The sequence below is a fragment of the Fringilla coelebs genome, assembly GCF_963513975.1.
Source record: "Fringilla coelebs genome assembly, chromosome: 3".
Classification (NCBI taxonomy): domain Eukaryota; kingdom Metazoa; phylum Chordata; class Aves; order Passeriformes; family Fringillidae; genus Fringilla; species Fringilla coelebs.
Genome location: NC_140030.1, coordinates 106092689 through 106105418, shown reverse-complemented (window position 1 = coordinate 106105418; position 12730 = coordinate 106092689). Strand labels below are relative to the sequence as shown.

The 12730-nt window shown below is 36.5% G+C and overlaps 1 protein-coding gene across 7 annotated transcripts in view; it reads right to left on the bottom strand.

The window, feature by feature from the left end:
• Positions 1-12730, bottom strand: part of CDC42BPA (CDC42 binding protein kinase alpha) — a 184673-nt gene that overhangs the window by 106870 nt on the left and 65073 nt on the right. For all 7 annotated transcript variants that reach the window (XM_084203496.1, XM_084203492.1, XM_084203490.1 and 4 more), the window contains 2 exons: positions 8691-8786; positions 4195-4343 (listed from right to left, as the gene is read on the bottom strand). In XM_084203496.1, the coding sequence (XP_084059622.1) occupies positions 4195-4343; positions 8691-8786 (245 nt within the window). The remainder of the gene's footprint in view (positions 1-4194; positions 4344-8690; positions 8787-12730) is intronic.

The window sequence follows — 12730 nt, the reverse complement described above, 5'->3', positions numbered from 1 at the left end:
CTTTTCACATGCAAAAAACAACACCTGACCTGTGTAACTTAAAGAGTTTGCCCTGTAGTCTTAACTATCCTTCCATAAACTTAACCAACAAAAATAGCAATTAACACAGGTGTCTCATAATCTTCCCAAAACATTTTCTTAGTAAGAAGGCAACTAAGGATTCTTTTACCATTCAATAGAAAAAGATGACTGTTTAATGTGGGTGTGTGCCAATATATGAAAACTATTTTAAATGAATATTTTTGCAGTGGTCTGGAGGATCATGAGCCTAAATGTTGAACACTCCCTAGCTTCAAATTGTCGCTGCCCTGAATCACTGTGCAGCCCTGCACAGAATAAACAGGTGAAGGAAAGAAAGTCAAGACGAAAATTATCTGAGCACATAAACACTTATAATTCTGTAATATTCAAGAAGCTGTAATGTCCCAAATTAAATTTAGGACAGAGATAGACTTAGATGCATCCTTATTAAGAGGCTGCCTCAGAAGAGAGCACAAAAGGCAGCAGCACACACAGTGCAGGGGTGTGCAAAGCCACCAGTGGCACACAGTGTGCCCAGGACAAGCTCTTCCCCAGAGGGCATCCTCTGCAATCCTCAGGAGAACTTTCCTCCCATGGCAGTCAGGCCTTCTCCAGTCTTTTTTTACTCCAAAGAATTTAGACAAAATCAAGAATTGTTACTTTACATAAAACTGAGAGAAAACCTCGTTCACCAATAAAATCATAAAGGTGTTGTAGGAAAAACAATTTTTATGAGCTTGAGGTAACACAACATGCATAAAGAAAGTGTAGCTACCTAGCTCTAAGCTGAGCAGAGTTTTACTGCAGTCCACACCTGGATATTTGATAATGCATGCAAATATAAGCTTTTAACATATGCTATGAAGAATTAAGTAACAACACAACTTTGAAACTAAAATTAACATTAATGTATGTAGAGATGTTTTCCAGAGGGGGGAGGGGAAAGAAAAACAAAAGAAAGGTGTTAAAAAGATATAAAAATAAAAGACAAATTGCAGAACACTGACACAAGACAATATTTAACCTTGGCCTAAAAGCAAGCATCACTTCATTGGTACAAGTAATAGTTGAAGATATCAGGGTTAGGTGTAAGCTTCCCAACGAAGTTGTGCATTTGTGAGAGATACAAACATGTATTTTCTCTCTCATTTTGAACAGCTGCACATATCTTTAACTTTGAAGAACCTTCCTTTCTAAAGCTAGCCTTGAGCTGTCAACATTACTTGGTAGTGCCAAAGCTAGTGAATTCATACCAACATCAAAAGCTAAGATATTAAAGAAAGGGCCATTTTGTTTACATTCTGAGGCATCATTTAGCTACCAGGTAAAATACCACAACATTTGGTCACAGATATTAGTCAGAAATGAAAAATTATCCAAGATTTCTGTTCTGATTGGTGTTATCTCAAAAATAGTGGATCACATATTTGTTGAAACTAAAAAGAAGATACAACCTGAGAAAACATTAAGAATACCCTAAAAACGGTAGTATTGATGTTATTTTTAGCTAGCAACTTTTCCTTTTCTTAATTTCCTTAGGTATCATGAGATAGTCCCAAAAACATAATGTAATTTATCTGCACAATTTTATTAATGCCTAGATTTTGATCTCCTTCCCACTATAAATTCATCCTGCAATCCCACAATGCTAGTCCAGAAATAGCATTCAAATTTGAACTGAAAACCTGAAATATGGTAATTTAAGTAATCCTGAGGTTGTTTATACTTGACATTTCAGAATCTTGGCCAATGTACTTTAGGAAAGGAAAGTGTCTTGCACTTTTAGACATCAGAGTGGTTGGCACACAAACAAAATAATTGACAACTAAAAAGAGATTGATGCTAAAAAGGCACAAGAGGAGTGACATACTTAGAAGAAAAGCACAAAATTCCATTTTTAAAAAGTACAAAAACATTCAGAGAAAACCAGAAAATTATCATTGAAGTATACCACTATGAATGGTTAATGTGAAAATCTATCCTGAAAGAACTGGGGCACTAAAAGGAAACAAAACAAAGCAATCTGCTATCTTACTGTGTGAACAGAACCTTGACCAAAACATGCCTAAAGCACGGTTTCTAGTTCAGTAGCAACAACCCAGATCAAATCCTGATGCACACTGGCTATTCATCTGAAAAACCACTACTGCAGCTGCTACATTAATCCAGCTTTTAGCACTATTTCCTCCTTCTTCTCCTACATCCTTTGCTGTGTGCAAGGCACTCCCAAAAAAGGATGTGGCCACCATGGTTAAGCCCTCAGGAAAAGAGCATTAGTGGCATTCAGATGATGTGTTTTCTTTTCCTTTCTTTTGCTTTACCAGTTGAAAGCATCTTAATAAAACTAACAGTGAAACAGGTCTCATTTCAAAGGCTGATCATTTAACATATACTCAAGTGCTCTTTACATTTTTAATCTTGCCAAACATGCCTTTATAAACAGGCATTGTATTACAGCAGTACTAATGATAAAATGCCAAAAGTGGCATTTAGAACTTTATGAATGTGAGGTTCACTGGCAACACCACAAATTGAACAACTAAGGACTGAGAATGCATAGAGGCCCTTTTTTTTTTTTGTTAAAAATTCCTATGAATAAATATGCAAGCATAATAATTAATACGTTGTTTTCAACTGCAATGCTACTATTTTCATCCCAAATTTTACACCAGCACCTATTTCAACATTTCCTCTACTGTTTGAGGATGGATGCATGACATCTGTTGCACATTACAAACTAGCAGTACTCAATTACAAAGATTTTTATCTGTTTGGAGGAAAATGTAGGAGGAATATGTTCTTCTGCAAAGAGTTACTAATACATATGCAGATTTACTGGGTAAAAGACCTTGCAAGAGTAAATAGTGTCCACCAATTTACCCACAAACACATTTTAAGAATTAGATTGAAATTAAATTGAATGCAAAAACCTTTTGCATCAGGTCCTAAGCAAAAAACAAAACAAAGGCAGAAATCACAAAGTTCAAATCTTCTGTACTCAAGGAAAGTACTTCATGAGACATTATCACACAAAGCTGTCTTCAGGAGGTAGACACAGTTCTTCAGCAAAACTAGAAGACTTCAAACTACTCCAGAAGAATGATTTGCAGTTTAGCATCACCCCACCTACATCTCTCTCATGAGAAGCCAGAATACCAAAGGAAATAAAACACAACACAGTAATACACCAAAACCACACAAAACACCCTAAAACCAGCCCCATCTTCCCCCCACACACCTTTTTTGCAGTGAAGCAGCCAAGAGGGAACAGTAAAAGAAGGCATGGTTAGTACAGACTCTAATTAAGGGTGAAGGATGGATGTATCAAACAAGCTCATTCTGCCAACTTAATGATTCAGCTTAAAGAACTGGGAGTTTTCCTCCTGACTTCTGTCAGAGTCAAGTACATCTGCTGAGTGCATTTGAAGATTCTGCCTCTTGTATGATAACCTTTTCCTCTGCACACAAGAATTACCATTGAGTTCAGCAGAGAATGATCACAGAAAAGATAATGCTAGTTTTGTGGAAAAATCAATCATGGTCTGCAAAAAGCTAGACACAAATGACTTAATATTTTCCTGTGAACCAAGTATTTATATATATATACACACACACACATCAAGGTAAAGGTAAGATATGAATGAATGGATGGATGGATGGACGGATGGATATACACCAAGGTAAAGGTAAGTACCACAATTTAAGTACTTCCATTCATTTAGCTGTCCTCACTTGATTTTAAAGAAAATACCCTTAAACCCAAAAGAAAATGCTGAAAAAAAATTCAAAGCAGACAGCGGTGTGTTTTCAGCTTTGGTATAAATCAAATAGATTAATAAAGAAACAGAATTTGAGCTTTCAACAAACCTATTCAAAGTTGATCATATTTCACAAACAGGTTTCCAGTTTTGCTTTTATAAATTATGGATCATTAACTCTCAAGCACACCAGTGTGCAAGGTTCATGAGATGCATGTGGAGGTTCATTCAGGTCTCTGACCATATATGCAAGTTTATCAACAACTCCAATAACCACAGCACACAAAGAGATTGGTTCAGTTGTGCTCACTAACACAGCAAGCACTTGTTACCCACTTAAAATCTTCTAAGAGGAACTAGTTTCACTCCATCAAGTAACTCTCCGTAACTCCAAGAGGAAGCTCTAATTACTTACCTGTGAACATAATGCAACTGATGAACTGAATCGATGGCTATCACCATTTCAGCCAAATAAAAACGAGCCATATCTTCAGGGAGTCTGTCCTCAAACTTGCTGAGCAATGTAAGCAGGTCTCCTCCAACATAGTAATCCATAACCAGGTACTATGGAGTGGGAACAACAAGAGAACAGAGTGAGGGAGGGGGAAAAAATCACAATTTATTGGGTGAATAAAAGACTAAATATTCATTGAAGCATAAAAACTAATTCACTGCAAAAATTATTATGGACATAAAAAAACCCAATCAAGATGCTTAGGTGCTCTGAAAACAGTAGTCACTTCAGCTGCAGTTTAGCATTTAGCCTACTTGAATAATTTTCATATTTATACCTCCCCAAATATATTAAGCCTCATGACAAAATAGTATCAACTTCATCCACAGTCCCATGACCAAATATGAAATATTTAAATCCTCTGGATTCCCTTATGAAAAGAATGCCTTTTGTTAGAAAGCTAAAGAAGTAAAAGTTTTAAGTACAGATCTGTAAAAATGAAACAAGTGTGTATATTTGTAATCTCATTTATGTTGCCCTAATTTCCAAGGCTTTCCCTTCCCTTTCTTCCTATCACCTTCTTTTCCCTTAAACAAATTACTTTGGAGAGCAAAGTTTTTAGATTATTTAGAGAAGCATTTCTAACCTAAAAACTATTTAGATTAAGGCAAAACCTGAGAGACTTCCAATGACCCACAGTATAATTCCAGAAACTGTTGACATTACACATGATACAGGACCTGGCAACATAAAATACATGTCACCTTCTCTAATTAAAAGGATGGAGAAAAATATTGATTTCTTATATATTAATAAAACATAAAACTTGCCAGCCATAAAAGTGGATGCAAAGACGTTAAAGAAATCAGAGCCTTTCTGCATTTTATTGTATTTACAGAATAAAATGCCACTTCTTTTAGCAACATAGTTAACACTACTGGAAAAAGTGAAACTTAAGTGTGATATTCAGGATTAATATATTTTAGCTTCATTTAGTTTGTTTTTAATTATGAAACAGTGCCCGAAAGGCCAAATGGGGGAAAGAAAAAAAAAATCCAACTAATTATAGCTAAAAAACTTACTATTAACATTCTAATTTAACACACACTGCTAAAACATTATTTTCAAACATCATTGTGGACAGGTTAATTAGAATCACAGAATATCCTGAGCTGGAAGGGACCCACAAGGATCACCAATGTCCAGCTCTTGGCCCTTCACTGGACAGCCCCAAGAATCAAATCACACCCCTGAGAATAAATTTCCACTAGACTCTCTGAAAGTCTTTGCTTAGAGCCCCAGTCTGTTTCCAGGAAGGCAGCCTAACTGCATTTGAAGCAGTGACTCTTAAGAAGACCATAAATAATAAACAATATTGCAAATGTAATAAAGAATACCCCAATTTGTTTCTTTAAAATTCTGAAAACACAGCCTAAAGGGACTATTTATATCAGTTGCGCTAACATGTTTGCCTTTCCCATTTTTAGGAAAAGACACTAAAATAGGAAGGAAAAAATCTGCAGAATTATGCTAGCTCTAGGGAAGTTGAGGGGCAGGCAGAAATCTAACACCTGTTTCTTTTCCTCATATTTTCCATAACAATAAAGGTGATGAACAAAGATTTTAACAGCTTGATACAGAATAACGTGGGTATCTCATTGATTCCAAGTGCACAAGAAAGCACAAAAGGCATTTCCACAAGATTTTAAATGTGTTGATAGTCAAATTTTCATCTGTTGCTTTGTGACAGGAATAATGAACTTCTTAAATTAAGCTCACAACCCTTGCAGAAGATAAGTATCTTCTATTCAGTGGTGCTCCTTCAGGAACAAGACTGATTGTATAAATTTCTTGTGTTTTACACTTTTAGAAAATGCATTAAGCCTTTGGAACTTCAGATACTGATTACCAAGTGATTCATTGCACAGACATCTCCAAGAGCTGAACTTATTGTTTTGAATGTATATTGAAAAAAACCTCTTCAGATTCTCCTAACTGATGTGGGATCATTCTTCAGCACTTTGAAAACCTCTGCAACACTTAAACTGTAACTCAGGGTATTAAGCTGTGCAAATGAAGTAAAACACATGTGCAGGAATTACAGTTAAATCTAATAACGAAATTATACGTTAAAAAATTCTGTCAAATATCCATGTTCATACTAAAAACAGGGGGGTTTTTTAAGCCTTAAAATACTTTCTAAATAGTAATAAAAAAATACTTTCTAAATGTACACAATCATCCAGATCTACCCAAGTCCCAAATACTTCTCAAAATGCTACTGTATGACAGGAGCATCTTTGCAAGAGAAAGAAAAAGCATAGATTTAAGAATTCTAAATTCTAGTAGCTATTGGAAGCTTAAAACAGGAATTTAATCCCAAAATCAGAGATTCATTTGGAATGGAAGGGACCTCTTCAGACCTCATCTGCTCAAGTAGGGTCAGCTAGAAAAGGCTGATGATGACTGTCTCCGGCTGGGGTTTGAGTACCTCCCAATAAAGAAGGGTTTTCTTGTCTTCTGATGAAACTCCATGGATTTCAGGCTGTATCCAGTGGCTCTTTTCCTTTCACCAAGCACCAGTGGGAGAAATCTGGCTCCCTTGTCTCAATTCCCTCCATGGGGTGTTCACACACGTTGATGATAACCCCCGCTCTCTATCCTACATTTACTTGGGCTGAAGAATCCCAGCTCTTCTCACAGGAAGGATGCCCCAGTGTCTCAGTCATCCTTCTGGCCTCACAACAGACTTGCTCCAGTAGTTCCATCTCTCTTTTGCCCTGGGGAGCTCAGACCTGGACACAGCACTTCAGGTCCAGGGCTGAGCAGAGAGGAAGGACTTCCCCTGACCTGCTGGCAACACTTTTCCTTGAGCCCAGAATACTCCTGGCCTATTTTACTGTGAGTGTGCATTGCTGCCTCATGGCTAAGCTTGTTATCCACCAGGACCTCAAGTAAAGCTGCTTTCCAATCACCTGGGCCCCAGCATGTACTTGGTTTCTCTTATTATACACCCTAGATGCAGGGCATTGCTTTTCCCTTTGCTGAAATTTGTGAGATTTCACTCTCTCCAGTTTGCTGAGGTCCATCCCAAGGAAAACAACAGTCACTGCACAACCACATCTACTGCTCAATCTACACAGATTTTTTTTTTTAAAGGCCACTTGTGTTACACACAATTTTAATAAAAAGCATATGGAGGACTAGTGATGATACAAACTCTCAGTACCACTGATATTCTACCCAGCAGGCTGCAGAGCTAGCTCCTGACAGCAGACTATCAAAGATGAAGAACAGAACCTGCTCTGTGCTTAGTGAAAACAAGGAAAATGGCAAGAATAAAACAAATTCTAGCAGACTGTTCTGGAATACATAATATTTTCCTTGAAATGCTCTTAATGATAAGATCAGAATTACACAATACATGAGATTATTTTTACTGTCCACATTAGCAAAGCAGGAAGCTGGCTGGGAGGTATTTACATCAACAGTTAAGACTTACAAATGCAGAGCCCCATTTCCATAAAAATCTACCAAAATCCATGGATCCACAAGCATCTGAATTGACAGAAGAAAGTGCAATACAATGGCAAAAACCACTACAGGTCTGCAGGGTCTGCTATACAGGTTTCCCTGTATAGCACTTTTTGTATAGGACAGACTGGAAGGAAAAAACTACTGCGGCTGTACAGTAGATTTAAAAAAAAAAATTAGAATTGCTAATGATAGAGAATCCAAAGCACAGGGCAATAAAACCCAAATAATCAAAAGCCATCAATACAAGGTATAAATATTACCAAAACTGTATCACAATCAAAACATTTTTAAGTGGGAAAGATTTTATAGAAAATTGGCCACTTTTCTACATATTAGTTTCTTTTTGCGAGTCATTCAAAATACTCAAAAATTAAATAACATGAGACATTTTAATCTACAACTACAGCTTCAAACTCTTATTTATGAGCATTTAGTAGCATTCTTGCTGCTTTACTGTTTTGTGACAGCTTACTAAGTTTAAATCCTCAAAACAGTAAGTTGTTTCAAAACAGGTCTACTCCCAATTTCTCTCTGTAAAACAGTAATCAGCATGGCTAATCATGAAAAATTAAAATAGAAAATCTATGTTCATAAGTGCACTTTTAATTTTATGAATCCAATTAAACTGGAATGACAAACTATAAGAAAGAATATGCAGAGAGGCCAAAGTTTATCAACAAATGCAAAGTGGTTTAGAAAACAAACCTGCCTTCCTGAGGTATTTATAGCAAAACTTTCAAGATTTCTGACCAATCTCCACCCTCCAGTATTTTATGGAAAAATCACAGATCCTCACATGGTTTGTATAGTCCAGAACACAAAATTAACAAATAAACTACTTTTCTGTTTCAAACCAACACTCTGCATTACCACACAGATATATATATATAAATACATGTATATATAAAAGCAACACTCACTAAATAGTTTTCATCCTGGAATGCATAATGCAATGTTGTGATCCACTGGTTATCTCCATTCACTAACACATCTCTCTCTTCTCGAAAACAGGCTGTCTGAAGGGGAGAAAAATAATTCTAGGCTTTAGGTAAAATATATAAAGAAAAACATTTAGCAAGCTGACTGTGTTTTGACATTAGATTTGGGAAAGGGGAAAAACCAAAACTGCCTCTCAGTTAAAAAGTTATTTATTACACTATCCAAATATGACAAAATCTAAAAAAAAATAAAATATATATATATATGAGAGGAGACCACCTTCTTCAAATTTAAGCAGTTGTACTTCTCCGTACTGTTAAGTGAGGCCAAAGGATAAATAAGCTGCTGCTTCCCATTATTTAAAATGTCAAAATCTTGATGTATCAATAAAGACAGAATAGCAATGTATGATTAAGAAAATCAATAATGGCATTAGCTAATTGTAACTGCTCTAGGAGTCAAAGAGCTGGAATCTGGAGTCCTGTGTTGTTGTTTTATCTCATCATGGTGCTAGCCTAGTTTTACACTTGAGTTCTCACATACAGTTCTTTTAATTTGAAAGTAGCTGCCAATAACTTCATGGAGTCATCACTTGATAATCATTAACTACTTTCTCCACACCCCTTGCTCAGGAAAAGCAGGGAGAAGCAAATATTGCTCTTGCCAGGTATAAGCTGTTGATCAGACATCCCAAGAGGTTTTCCCCTCCATACACTGGAAAGAAAAACAGGAGGCAAGAGGTGCCTTCATATCAAGTGGAACAGAGGAGGAACAAGAACTGCCAACAAATGTTTTAATTGTGGAACATAGGTTTGTACGAAACAAAAGATGATAAAAAGTGAAGAAAATAACCAAGTGCAAAGCAGCAAGGCATTTAATCCAATAAAGGTCCTGCAACTTGCCGTGAGTAGTGAAAAAAATACCTCAGCAGTAACAGCTTTGAAGAATAACAGACAAAAATGACCAAACAGATGAAAAGCCAAAAAGAAACTATAGCAAAAAATCCCATAAACATTTTGAAGGGAGTGAGTTCTGAAGTGAATATCACAAGAAAACAAGAAGTACCAAACAATAAAGCCAACACACAATTTTGTTCAGAAAAAAGAGATCTAAACAATAGTGCAAAGGAAAGAATAATATTGTACAGGCTCTATTTAGAAGGCAGATGGAGAGTTTGAGAAAAACACAGACCATATTTTATTCCAGCACACTCTGCTCTTCACAAAGATGTTTCATCATTTTGAACCCTGCTCTGTCTCTTCCATCTCCGAGACAGCTAAGTTTAAAGGAAATTCAAGCCTTTGCTTTTATTTTTTCAGTTTGATTTCCAAATCCAATAGGAAAATAGCAGACTTCTGGCATGGCTTTTGGTGGCTGTGAGATTTGGAAAGTGAAGAATGAAAAGTGAAATATCATTTGAGATTGAGATATGCACAAGAATACATGCAGCAAAAACAGAGCAGCAAGTAACTCCTTCCTCCAAGCAAATAAACCATCACAAGTCCTTTTTTTGGTGAATACAGTGAGTAAGAACTATGCAGACCAGGAAAAATTAAGATTACATACTTGAATCATTGCATAATGCAGGAGATAAATCAGTGAAATTTGAGAAAATAGCAAGACATACTTCAAACAAATACCTTCAAAGGTTTTGAATGAAAACTAGACTTGGGGTAGGAGAATGAGCATGGATCATCTTCAGAAGGAAGAAAAGTTGTTTGATGCTTCAGTTTGATTTTCTTCCTTCCTTGTTTGTAAACTCTTGACATATTTCAGAGAGAAATAACTGTGAACTCTTGTTTTCACAAGGATAAATAACAGGTAGTCTCTCTACTTGTTATGACACAATTAATAGGATTGGTTACTAGAGAGTTTATATAATTCCACTTGTTTTTCCATTTTTTGACAAAAGACTGTGCATTCCTTGAGCACTCCATACACCCACCTCTGGGCAGCATGCCTAGAGCTGAAGCAACAGCTACTACCACAGCAGATCACAGCTGAGACAGCAACAGCCAGAGCTGAAGTGGTAAAAAAAAAAAATCCAACAACAACAAAAGAGATAGTAGCAGTGGTTCATTTAATTACTGTAACATGGCTCAATCAGGTTTCTTTAAAATGAAGTCTTTTGTTGTGCATTATTCCAGCATTACATTTCATCTTCCCAAGGCAGTCTCCTTGAACTGTTGGCAGAGACCTCCAGCGGTCATCTGATTCAACTCTGTCACAGCAAAGCCAACTCAGTGCCGTGGTCGTATCTCTCCTGTTATCGTGGCCTTCAAGCAGCAAAGAATTTGACCTGCTCTGCTGTTGGGTGCTCATGTCCTCACAGCTCAGAGTCAGCACCTCCTGGGGATGCTGACTGCTTCCATGCTACCTGATATTTGTCCTGGTCTCTTCTGAGCCTCATCTGGCACCAGCACGGCACACGTGTAACTCTAAGTGACTGTCAACGCTCAGGGTAACGGGTCTGGGAGTGTAACAGCAAGATGTCACACACTTCCAGGTACTCCTTGTATCAGTAACATTCCCACTTCTACATCCCATCTCAACAGTGGCAAGTATTTGGAAAATTTATCCTCTGATATTATACAAAAAAAACCCACTGACTTTGCAACCTGTGTAATTTTGCAGTAGCAAAGTTTTTGCACTCAGAGCTTGCAGCCCTCAACCTAATTCTGGCATTCTCAAGCCTCTTTTGAGTACATACTCCCTTTCTGCTTTTACAAATGACTGCCACTTCCCACACTGTTGGTACAGAGTTATATGAACATATAGATCTATCTATATGCTTCTGATTTTGGACTGCATGATTTTCCTGAGTATCTCATGTTAGTGCAGTACACTGCTAGCAGAGCCAAAATGGGTCATTTTCCCCATCAGTAGTAAGAAGAGCATTCATGACTGTTTAAAAATGACAGGTTACAGTTGCTAAAGGTCATGCTTTATAATGCATTTTCACTCCAGATGGTTCTCTTTCCACTATATACCCATGGGTTACGAATACATGGAAAAACATTGCTGTAATTCTTTTTAGGCTAACGGTTCAGACTTTCAGAAATTCAGCTGGACCCATGGGAAGAGTATTTTTAATACCTTGCATAGAGAAAAATTTCTGAAACCTATTTATAACTGTATGCTAATGAAAAGAAACAGTTTTCAAACTCACTTTAAAAGGGTACATTTAAAAATAAAGTGGAGCTTTATTCCTGGTCTTTTCCTTTTCAGTGAAATAATAAAACTTACAGTAATGACATTTGTCTTGGAGAGAAATACCTCTTTGTATCAAGACTACTGCCAGATTGCTCAGTATCTGAATAATTCCTGATAAAAAGGAAACACATTGTGCACATCTAACCACAATCTGCAAGCCATTTATACTTCTTAATGTGATAACATTTTCATTAAAAGAGACAGGATGTGCACACATCAGAAATTGGCTTTAATTTGTCTGAATACATTTTTTTTAAGAGTGTGATGGTTTCCTATTGATCTCACTTCCTACCAAGATGTAATTAAAACATAAATGAGGAAATCAGAATAAACTTGGAAGCAGATGAACAGCAAGGCAGCTTGAGAGCAGTAAAGTTGAGGTCTCAAATAAAAATTATATATTTATGAGTGTATTTATAGTATGCATAAATGAAGAATTTCAAAGCAAATTAGAGACTTAGATACATGTTCCATCTAAAATTAATACACAAGTATTCTGGTGCAGAGAAAGCATTTAATAAGCTTCCTTTCAAAGGAATCCAGGAGAAATATACCAAGGACTTTGAGAAGTGCAGAGTTGTATAAAGAAAGTAGACAGCTAAGGAAAAAGCAAGGGTGGTGAAGGAGCTGTTCCACCTTTTTCAGACACAAAATGGACTCCAGCTATAATGAGGAACTTTTTATCATATATTTTTGCAGATGAACATTTTTAGGAAACATGCACTCTAATTAATTTGAAACTTTTTATCTTTCTGATTTTTCAGTCCACTCATTGGGCCTTTACTAAGTTCTAACTACTGAGACACTA